This window comes from Dermacentor silvarum, chromosome 2, assembly GCF_013339745.2.
Source record: "Dermacentor silvarum isolate Dsil-2018 chromosome 2, BIME_Dsil_1.4, whole genome shotgun sequence".
NCBI lineage: Eukaryota > Metazoa > Arthropoda > Arachnida > Ixodida > Ixodidae > Dermacentor > Dermacentor silvarum.
This window is the reverse complement of record NC_051155.1, coordinates 209,936,322-209,948,268: the sequence shown is the minus strand read 5'-3', so window position 1 is coordinate 209,948,268 and position 11,947 is coordinate 209,936,322. Positions and strand designations below refer to the sequence as shown.

The 11,947-nt window shown below is 48.7% G+C and overlaps 1 protein-coding gene across 1 annotated transcript; it reads right to left on the bottom strand.

Moving 5' to 3' along the window:
• Positions 1-2,316: 2,316 nt before the first annotated feature.
• LOC119441214 (stromal cell-derived factor 2) lies at positions 2,317-3,100 on the bottom strand. The gene has a single exon (XM_037705864.2). It carries the CDS (start codon positions 3,040-3,042, stop codon positions 2,380-2,382), a length of 663 nt encoding a protein of 220 aa, XP_037561792.1. The 5' UTR covers positions 3,043-3,100; the 3' UTR covers positions 2,317-2,379.
• Between the last annotated feature and the right edge of the window lie 8,847 nt (positions 3,101-11,947).

Below are 11,947 nucleotides of genomic sequence, written 5' to 3'. Positions count from 1 at the left end.
CCACAGTTTCATCTGGACTGTTGTTGTGGACACCTCCTCAAAAGGACAAGAAAGGTACCTGCTTCCTGCAGTTGCTCGAAAAATAACAATTAAATTCAGAGGTATTACTTGCCAAAACCACTATTTCATTGTGAGGCACGCCGTAGTGGAGGACTCCGGATTAGCTTTAACAACCTGTGTTTCCCTACCCAAGCGTTGTTGGATCTCGCCCGCACCGAAATGCGGCCGCCGCAGCCGGGATCGTACCCGCGACCTCGAGCTTAGCTGCGTAACGCCATAGCCACCAAGCTACCGCGGCGAATTCCAGTTGCTTGCAGCATTCCAGAAAGCGCGTCTTCCGACCCTCTACTGTAAAAAGCGGAAAGCCGCGTCCTAAAGGATTACCTGCTTCACTTCAGTGTCATCGGTACCGAAGTAAAAAAATGATTCCTAGAAATAAATATGCATGGCGATCTGATGCTTCTCAACGTTCTTTTTTTTTTTTTTTCGAGAATTTAGAGGGGTCAAGTCAAGCCGAATTTATTTAAGCACCGAGAGAGAAAATGAATTACAAGAGTGATGCTTCACTTACAAGAGACATTCATTTAACGCAAGAAATTGCAAGTACAGGTACATCAATCCGCGTTGATTAAGTAGCCGCAAAGTGTTCGTCAGAGCTGGCTTTCCCACAACGTGAGGTTGTGTGGGGAGAAGCCCACTACCGTGATTCCCTTTGTTTCGCGGGCGATAGAGTTAATGAGAGGCGTAACAATTGGGGGCGAGAGAGAGAGAATTGACTTTATTAATAAAGGTCCTGAGGGGGCCTGGGCACCCCTTACGGGGGCCGGCCCGGTGGCTCCGCCCATGTGGGGACTGGGAGACGGAGCTCGCCAGCCACCGGTTGGGCCTTCTGGACGGCCTGGTGTTGAATTGGGGGCGAGCTCCACCACTGGAAAGACTTGCGCTGCAGTCGGCGTGACATGGCATGAGGAATTTGTAGGCACAGCTGCCGCGTCGGCTGCGTCGAAAATAGGGGAGCGGGCTGAGAACGAAAGCTTAACGCCAGGGAATCCTTAGCCGTGCTGTGCTTCGCAGCTCACCTTAATAAATAATGAGAATAAAAAAAAAGAAATCATAAGTTTAAAAAATTATTCAGTCGTTGTGAAGGGCTACCGCACCTCCCCGTGGGTTACGAAGTCTCTAGCTGCAGAGTGATAGTAGTTTCGAACCGCTCCGGATGCCTGTCTGCCTTTGTCCTGTCACACGCCCTGACTTAAAGCCTACGACGCGGGGCAAATAGATGCTTTACATTTATACCGCGTTCGCGACTGAAAAAAACAAACGAGAGAAATTATTGCACTACAATTCACCCTATGCCATTCTTCTCTTTCTTTTTTCTCTGCCCTTTTCCCTTTTTCTTACTCAAGCGAGAAATAGGAGGACAGAGACACGCTCCTCCGACTAACGTTTCCTCCTTTCTACTTCTGAAAGCCCACTCTTCCCTCTCCCACTATTGCGAAGGGAGGGGTTTTTGAGTGGGAGGACAAGCCGCAAGCCCCCTTCCCCCACCTTCCTCTCCCCCAACAAAGACTTATTTACATGATTCGATACACATGTAACGGCGTTCACAACTAGACTTACAATAATGCGGGAAACTTGCAAATGAGAAACGACTGTACGGTGACTGTATCTGCACACCACGACAAAGTCCGCGACTAAGCAATGAAAAACACAAATGGCGCGTGCACCAGATTCTGAAGGAGCAAAGTGTGGCACTACATCACCACACGTCGCTTTAACAGAATGCAAAAAAAAAATGTTTAGGATTGTCTAACTAATAAATTGTCTTGTCTAAATCGAGAAAAACATTCGTACGCTTCCATAAGGCGAGGTATCCTAATTGAATAGCTAGAAATAGATACTGCATGCAATTACTCGCCAATTGAGGCCTCTGCGCACCAACTGCGGCTCCCCTGCAAGAGTATAATTTAGAAGTCACCACACACATGTGGCTTACTCGCTGTAGTCACCAATAGGCTTTGTCCGTTTATATTTCAACAAAAACGAATATTCGACAACTACAAATAATGAATTCGCGAATCGAATACGAATCGAATATCAAAACTATTCAATTCGTATTTCAAGCTTACTATATTCGCAAACCCTTAATAGAGACATCAAGAGAGACACCCACATATATGCGTTCGCCTATCTCTCGCTAAAATACTATAATCAAGAGCGCTCAATTTCTTGTCAACTGGGTGCATCCGGCAAGTGCGTTCAGTGCGCGCAGCACTAATAAACAAACGGTATATAGTTTTTTACACAAAAGCAGCTTTAATGCTGGTCCTGCTTTCCCGCAAGAATACCACCGGGGCGGCAGCCGTGGTGCGAGGCTCGTCAGAGTTCCGTGTGCTTGACGATGTGCAAGCGTCCTTCGCTCGGCTTCATGAAGACTCCCTCGGCCGTCCTCCAGACGCACGACTCGTCGTAGGGCGCCAGCTCTCCGCACACCTCCAGCTGGCCGCCCAACTGCTGGCCGTAGGACTTGCCCGAAACCGAGAGCCAGGCCTCGGTGTCCGCGTGCTTGAGCCTGACGTCGCCGTCGCGTTCCCAGTAGCCCGTCTTGCAGACGACCCTCCAGAAGTCTCCCGAGTTACCCTGGCCGTTCTCGCCGTGCGCGCTTATCTCCTGCTTGCTGGTTAGCGGCGACGGGAAGTGGTGGCTGTGCAGGTTCCTCCGCGTCTTCAGGTGCTCGAGTCGCACGATTTCGCCGCACTTGACGGGCTCACCGCGCGAGCAGCTCGTGTCCGACTGGCCCTTGACCACCCAGTGGCTGTTGATGTCGTCCGGCTTTTCGGTGGCCGTGACCGACTGCTGGCCGCTGCCGCCCGAGTAGCGGACCTCGTGCGAATGCAGCCGCACGTCCCAGCGACGGTTCAGCAGCTTGACCAGGGAGCCGCACGTGACGTAGCGGTAGTGGACCTGGCCCTGGACGTCGACGACCAGGACGCATAGCGCGCCCGCCAGCAGAAGAAGACACCAGCACGACGCGTTGGCCATTTCGTCCTTCGACAGCAACGTTCGATTTGCGGTCCGTGCTCGCGCTCGATTTTCTTTTTTGTTTGCTTTACGTGCGCTGTCGCGCGTGCACAATGCATCGCGTGCACACAGCGGGTGACTGCTTCTTTTTCTTTTGAGACGGCCTCAGGAAAACGCAAAATGAGGAATTCTTGGCATGTTGCTCCTTTGAAACGTTTTCAGACGCGTTCGGCGGTTGTCAGAAATAAAAATGGGACGTCGCAGAAAGTGAAATTGGAAAGCCGAAGTTACTCAAAGCGTTGCTCAAAGCAAATGGCAGCGATGACGTTGCTAAGTAGCGTTATGGACGTGGTGCCTGGCGTGACACATCTCTCTCTCTCTATTTTCGTTCCTGTACGAAAAGGCAGCGAGAGGCATAGTCGTCGTTTGGCTGCAAAGCTTTAATAGGAATTAAACGAAGTTTTATGTATTAAACAATAAACTATTCGTGGTGACTCGTTGACGCAATACACGCGATGTCACGGGCAAGGGGGTTAACCAGGCAGACGTCCAGTTGACTGCCCTACATGGAAGAAAGGAGGAGCCCTTCTCGGAAGATTCCCCCATCCCAACCCCACCTCGCGGAAAAGTTGAAGTGGAAATTAGGCCGCTGGGAAGATTTAAACTTGGCGTCCCAGCCTGCGCTTTTCTTTCAAGGTATACAACACAGCTTTCTATATATACTACTAAGATATAGGAAAACATGGTGCTGCTATCGTTTAGCTATCATGGTAATGACGGGTAGTGCATGGGTTTGCCCAAACTTCATGCTTCTGGCTTCAGGCGTTCTTTTGACGTTAGTTATAACGCTTTATCTGTCTAGAATTCCAAGCAACATTATTTGCTATAATCATTGATCATTATTTGTTTTATAACGCAATATATTGTTGAAAATGGTCAATTTGCAAACTCATAAAGTTGTTTGAAGGCAGGAAAAAAAAAAGAACTTCAGGCAAGTCCATGAACTATCCATCATTATAGAGTACTATTCTAGTACACTATCCCAACATTTGCACGCTGGTTGAATCGACATATTTGCCACTCCCACAGACACCAGCGCCGGGTTTCCCTCTGGTAGTTCTTGTAGGAAACTCTATGAGTGGCACCACCCGAGTGCCCCAACTTATAGCTGTAAGAGAGAAAAGAAAGGGGGGCAGTGCACAGACCATACAGCTGGGCGTGTTTAGTGTCACAACAGCGAGACGCTTGCGTTATCAGGTGCGCTTCTGTTCCGTCCGTGAGCTTTTATGCTTGAGGCCGTATACTTGCCAGTAATCATACTGAGTCACACAAAGCGATTTGAGCACTTTTGGGACCAAAAATAACAGCAAGGCTGCGCGCTATCGAACCACGCTACATCTTGTGCGTGCTCCTTATATATGTTTCATTTTGGGAGAAAAGATCAAGCGTGTCAATTATACTTTGGCGCCATCGGTCACTCGTTTGTGTTTCAAGCTTCAGATATATACGACTACACTTTATCGCATTTATGTAACCGTACTTTCACATGTTGCGCGGCTTTTACATGATGCAACGCACATAGAACAAGGCTATACTGAAGGAAGAGACGAGCGTCTGCATATTTCCGCCTCTAGCTGCAGTATGTCTTATATTATACCGGGTGTCCCTGCTAACTTTGGCCAAGGTTTAAAAATACGTCGAAGCACTCTAGGAGGACACGACCAAATGCATATTACTGGCTATTGTACGAAGCAAGTTACACAATTTTTTGTATTCTACCTAATTTCATAATTAGGCAAGTAATTAGCCAGCCTTGCAAGTATTAACTTTAACGTGAAACTTTAAATCATGTTCGTCTTTCTGGGGCTTTCCGTGCACAAAACCAGTTCTGATTACAAGGCACGCCGTAGTGGAGGGCTCCGGTTCAATTTTGACCACCTGGGGTTCTTTAACGTGCACTACAACGCAAGCACACGGGCGTTTTTGCATTTCGCCTCCATCGAAATGCGGCCGCCGCGGCCGGGTTTCGATCCCGCGACCTCGTGCTCAGCAGGAAACTTTAAATCAGAAAGTTGTAGAGCGTTCTAGGAAACCCAGTCCTAAGTCAGCATTTTATTGCGATAGTAATTAAATGTACACTATTATAATAGTAATTATATTTATTGCGATAGTAATTAAACGGCAGTTGTGCCATCGACGTCAGCGTGATGTTCCGTATAAAGTCCAACTGCGATAACATCGTGGCCACGCGCCGTGTGCTGTAGGTGCGAGTGAAAGCATCCGAGAGTGAGCCGAGAAGGATGGTGGCTCGATCTCACGCGCGTAAGGGGGGAAGGCGAGCTGGAAGCGCACCGTCTTCCATCGCGCGCAAGGCAGCAGAAGTGGAGGTGGGGGGGGGGGGGGGGGGGAGGTTGCGTAACCCGGCGGCTGCGTATGACGCAGCTGAGCCCGCGGGCCCTATCTTGAAAGCGATCTGCGGTGGATACAGAGTTTAAGCGTGCAGGGGTTGATGGCTTCGTGTGTGCTGTGTTCTTGCCGCTGAGTTCGCGTTTAAGCGAGGCAGCACGAAGGTCAATTTGCTCGCTACTGCTGCCGCGCTTCCTCACGCCAGAGTTTTGACGGCGAGTGTCCGCAGTCATCGAGAGATGTATTCATGTTTGCCTGTGCGTGGGTGACACCCTGCTTGTTAGTTTAGTTAGTAAGCGAATGTTTACGATTTTATACGGCCAACAAAGCTTTACTATCCTTACTTAATTCGTATAGCTTTCTAACAATTTGCTATCGCAATCAATGCTCCGGATTTCGGGCGAACTGCGAGCTGCAACATTTTTTTCTAATTTCCTACTTGTTAAGTAATTATTTTTTCTGCGTTCTAAAGAAATCCCGCAGAATATGAAAAAAAAAGGGGACTTGACATGGGCCGCGACGCAGGCGTTGGTCAGTGAGATTTACGCCAGTGGTACGCTTCCCTATAGCGGCAGTTCATGATAACATGGTAAAGAAACTTATGGGGTTTTACGTGCCAAAACCAGTTCTGATTATGAGGCACGCCGTAGTGGAGGGCTCCGAATTAATTTTGACCACCTGGGTTTTTTTAACGTGCACTACAACGTAAGCACACGGGCGTAAGTTAGTTTCCTATATACACACATATATATAGAACGCTCTGCAACATTCCCATTGGAAGTTGTGCCCCAACATTAATACTTGCGAAGTTCGTTAACTAATCCAATTAATTGTGCAATTAAGCAGAATACAAAAACAGTGGCTAACGCCATTACATTTGGTCGCGTCCTCTTCGAGTGCTTCGGCATATTTTCAACCCTTGGCTAAAGTTAGCTGGGACGCCCTTTATAGCGCAGCCCTCCGCCTGCGCATGTAGCATCTGCATGGTGTAAAAAAAAACGAAAAAAAAAAACGAAAGAAGAAATAAGCGCTGATGTCGACCTTTTCGCTGTTTACAAACATGCGCCCTGGACGGCTTTCGGTTTGGCTCAATGACGTAGTCCGCTAACTATTGACCCTTTTCGCGGAGCAGTTTGCTCTAGAGGAACGAGATGGCGCTTTCGGCGGCGCGCCATATGTTGCCTAAGCGAATGCGCACGAATACGAAACCACTACTGTTTCTGCCCTGCTACATTCGATCAGCTGTCGGAAATGCAAGTGGGTGTTCGCTCATGCACTGTGCCCAATTCATGCTGAAAAATGTGTAACGATAAAGGGAAGACGTGTGCGGTAGTTAGCTGGAAAAATAGTGATTCGCATATTAAGGAATGGAATCAACCTGTGTTACCGCTGCTACATAAGGACTGCCTCTGTTGTCGGCCCTTCGCGATGCACGGCTTTCCTTGAGGATAAAAAAAGGATAATTCATCCGCCAGCGCTGCATAGCTAACCTCCAAAGAAAGGACTTCCACTCCGCAACGTCGGCACTTAAGAGTGAGTACCACTCGTTACAAAAGGAAGTAACGCCACTTACTGGCATAGTAAATTTCTCGCACGTTATTTACACACATCTACCCCTACTCGCACGCAAACTACCCGCATCCTATCGCCAACGTATCAATAGTAAGTGAATGTGCGCACACTTGAATCAATGCGCTGAAGCGTGCATGACGGCGACTACACCAAGACACGAATGTTGGAAGCTGAACGTTTCGTGACCGGCGACAGAGTAAGCGACGGAATAGCGATAATACGTCTTTATTTGCTACAAGCTACCACAAAGTACCGAACATATACACTCCAAGTTTTGTGCGCCGCAAGAACAAATCTATCGCAGCAGAGCACACCCGCGAGCGCGATTAGGCTGAAAATAAACAATCAGATAGTAGCCTCACCGAGGAACTTTACTTAGTCAGAAACATGACAAGCCGCTGCTTCAAAATGTTTTCCAAATAAAGAACGAGAACAGTGATCCTGATTTAATTAATAAGCGGGAAGTTTGGACAGCTTGGAATACATTTCTAGCCTCGCTTTTAGTACAAGCACCGTATACGCTGCTCGCGCCGTTTGGACACGGCGTAATGAGCTATGAAAGCACTTACATGTCCTCTAAAGCTGTGGCCAAAGCTTTGTGTCGTCCACACAGTCACCGTCTACGATATGCGTCGAAACGGAGGTTTGCTGCGCCGCACCGGCGTCACGCGATTGCATTGTAAACACGGAGGCAACGGCGGCAGCTGAGGCAAGCAATGGACGCGTCACCACGTGATCAAACATGGCAGCGCCCACGGGAGCGCCGGGAAAAGGATCAATAGCGAGCAAGAAAGGCAGTGGCGGTGATATAGATTAGCAGGAGTGTGCTTGTGATCCGGCACAGTAGACTGATAAGGCCCGTGACCGGAAGTTTCTTGGAAGCGCACTATCGCTGCTGTTATCGCGCGAGCGAAATCGTCTATACATTTTGCCACGCAATATTTTGCGCAGCCTAATTTAAACTCGTATACACTCGACTGTTTTGCATTTGCGGTACTGACAAAAATGACATTTCACGTTTACCATGACGCCGCGTGTAAAACTGGATAAACACCGCCTTGTCCGAACGCATCTAAAAAATAATAAAGAAAAAAAATGCAGATATGGTGTTGAGTTAACAGCGCATGCACCCCTGAGCCCATATAAGCATACAACGCGAGCCGTAGCATGCGCACTCAAATCAGTTGCCGTAACGTGCCCGAACGAAGAGCTGGAACTATGGGATCCGTGGTCCGCCTGCTGTTTTTGGCTGTCGCCATGTCGATGTTATTGCGAGCTGCTGCTTTTCCAGGTTAGTCGAGAACAGCGATTTCTATGCCGCAGTTTCTAACACGCATCGTGCAGAGTGTAATGGGAGTGGCTATGATTGAGGCTCGAAATTACGGGGGAAATTTATATATCCAGTGAGGAAAACTAACAGTATTGAAAGAAGTATATACGCATGTGTGCGTTCCCATATATATTAATCACCTCGCCAGTGTTACAACTTCGCGTCAGTTTTTTTTTTTTAATTTTATGTTTGCCTTTTTAATTTTAAATTCATGTCGGTCTCCGATTTCTTGTCCAGGCGGCCCAGGTCTTTTCGAGGCATTGCTATATAGATCTACTCCTGAGCGTCGGCGTATACGCAGCTGCGTACGTCAGTCCTGGGCAGCTGGACTGCAAATCGGAGAGTCCCTGTTTGTGCCGGAGCATTCGCTAGAGTTGTCTCACTTCGGGTGTTCATCCGCACTCCTATATATTTTTTTTCTGCCATTATCCACCCGATGTCGGAACGGGGAGACTCGCGATATTTCGTACCAACAGCCACTTCATCAGCAACGTGAATCAGTATCGTGTGCCGCCTTACCACGTTTGTCGATTCACTATATATATATATATATATATATATATATATATATATATATTGAAATTGTCGCAGCATGCGGTGTCTCTTCCGGGTACTCTTCTACACTTGACTGTCACTTCCGCAGTTCCCAAATTGGTATACTTTGATCGCACACGACGCGCCCGCCCATCTGAGGTCATGGCTTGATTCTCTGCTAGGCACTCGATCTTCTGCTTCTTAGACGGGCGTGGTCTTGGTTCAAATGAAGGCGAAGTGGGGAACGCGTCCACTTTAAACATTGATCAGTGTTGCCGCACGCACAGCATCAAGCCCTTCGTGCTTAATTCAGAGACGTATAAGAGCGTCTTCGCCGACAACTTCAGTTAGACCACGTCGCTGCCTGTACGTCACTTTAACATGGAACAACTTGGCTTAACCATAATGTTACGAGCGTTAAAGGCCCCTGACTGCCAACTGAACTGTTGCACTGGCCTGCATCAGTCGCATCGTCTACTCTCTCGTCTCCTTCTCGCTAGAAGTATCGTAACCAACTATGCCGTCAGGATAGCCCGTGCGAAACTTTACTTCGTTGCCATAATGTTTATTGTTCGCAGGCCTGTGCATTCCTGTGGACTACTGCGACGGCAACTGCGTCGCCGGTTACGACACTGCAGGATGCGAAGTCTGCGTCTGTCCACCTTGTCTGCCTTGCCCAACGGACTGCTACGATCCGGCGCCGGGTTGCCCCGTGTGTGCGCCGATACAAGACTGCTTCCAGTGGCCCCTGTCGGTGCTCTTCTGAAAGCTACATCTTGCGAACATAACGCCGTAGTGCACTCTCTGTTCATTCTAATGATCGCCCCTTCTACAGGCGATACTAGGTGCTTTAGCGTGTGTCATATGTATATAAAGTTACCGCCCGAGCATGGTTACCTGACGCACGCATTCTTCTTGCGCAGTTATCATCGATAAAAACATTTATACACTGTTCGTGCCTATACTTCTTTTATTATTGTGTCAAACTGCGCCACGGTGTCCCTGGGCCGCATGCCTCTTACTTCCCGCGCATGACGATATCAAGCGTCCCGAGTGAACCGAGCACGTTAGGATTGTATAATTTCAAAAGCTTCGTAAATTTCGAGTGGTTACGCATCCTCCTTTCATTTAACTTTGGCCTTGCTTGTAATGCACGTGGCCATGTGTCCATTGTGCGTGTCGCTGTGCATATTGCAAAATTTTTGCGCATATGTACCACGTACCGTGGGCTACGAGCTGAATGATAACATTCAGCGCTCCGCATGGCGGAAAGCAGCGCAAGCTGGAAATGGGCCGACTTCCGATGACGAGCATGAGGCAGCTTAGCGCCATCGAATCGCGCCTCACACAAGTTCTTTAACAAGGACTTAATTGAGCCTATAGCATTCGTGGTCTGCCACGTAGTATCTCGCACATCTGCCCTTCGCGGCACACGTCGAAGGAGAGCTGTGGAGTCTGCCCGCATATGCCTCATCAATAAGCCTGTTAGGTCGCACTCGGCAAACAAAACAGTCGATCGCTCGTTCGTTCGGGCTATTCGCATTCATTTGACAATCATCGTCGATGGTTTCTGTAAAATTCTTTTGTCGAACAAGATTAGCCACATGCATTGAAGCCACTAATAGGTTGCGCTTATTTACATATTAAATGTATAAGTAACCATGCCTCTATTAGGCACCTCAGCAGTGTGGCATTACCATTCCCACGCTCGAGGTTCCCGTCATGCGTTGTCTGACCCTGCTGCCAGCGAATCAGTGTAACTATACACAATAACTGCAATTACAACAGGTATCTCTGTAGGCGCTTTTAGATTTGGCACAAGTGACTGCCAAGATATTACTGTTAAATCTTTCTCGATTAAAACGTCAGGGCCTCACGGCAGTTCTTCGATCAATTTTTCAGCTTTAAAATATTTGCTCGAATCTCCTTCTACAATGTATCTAACCAACGCAGCATTAATTTTCGGATCATTCTGAGACCACGGTAGATTTCAGCGGCAGCAGTATAGCATGAACAGCAGTATACTGTGTGCTTGAATGAAGGATGAAGACACCCCCCCGTCTCGTGCCACAAACGTATAACGGGAAAGTAATGTACAGGGACTCGCATACAGCAAAAGACTATCCTAGCGCCTCCATCTCGAGCTTCTATATAGTTGTCACCTACAGCTTGAACGGACACCGTTAGTCAATGTCATAAAATGTCCTTATATTTAAGAATTATGCACAGAAACCAGGAAACTTGTGGGTCTACAACGTTTAAGAACGTGTTATATTTTCATCTACAAGTGCGATTTTAGATGCAACTCGAAGCCAAAAATCGTTTAGAAAAGAAACTTACGTTATATTGCTGAAACGAATTGGCTGACTTCAAATACTGTCAAAAGTTTAAGCATAAAGCCCCGTTTGTAGCCTTCGCTTTGATCTGAATCGACAGAGAACGCGGCGAGACTCGGTGGTGACAAATGCACCGCCAGGTGTCGTTGTGCTTTCCCGTACGCTAGGGTGCCTCGATCGAAGCACCCTACCGTATACGCTGTGCTCGTCAGGGACATATCTCCATACGCGTTCTCTCTGTGCAGATTCCCTCTAGCATCTCCCGAGAAACCTGCATGGGGCTCCCGTGACCACATTTTGAGAAACGCTGGTCTATAACACAGCTGCGCAACTTGTCGCCAACACCTGGCTTCTTTCCCGTGGGGGAGGAGGAGGATGAGGACCTGGTAGTGGTTGGGGGCCGCGGAGGCGCACTGCAGAGGGCAAACGTAGAGCGGCTTTAGGCAAGTATAATGCCGCGCGCGCACGCACACATGCAACGTGCGAGCGCCGGCGCGTACACGGTGTCCGGGACAGGACAGGGCGGTCCGACATCTCGGGACTCCGTATACACCGCGTGCCGTATGCGGCCGCACTGGGCGAGAACACGAGCACTCAATTAGTGGCCGAGCAAGGAGCAAGCAGCGTACGTCGTCGTCGGCGGAAGTCACGATCGCGCTCCGCAGTCGCGCCTCGATCGTCGCTCCCCCGCGGTCGTTCCGCGAAAAAACGGAACGGCCGCAGAACGTCTTCATTACGGGCCAGCATC

What these genes read in the sequence shown, in the direction of transcription:
- LOC119441214 (XM_037705864.2), bottom strand. Translation starts at nt 3,042, where the DNA reads ATGGCCAACGCGTCGTGCTGGTGTCTTCTTCTGCTGGCGGGCGCGCTA.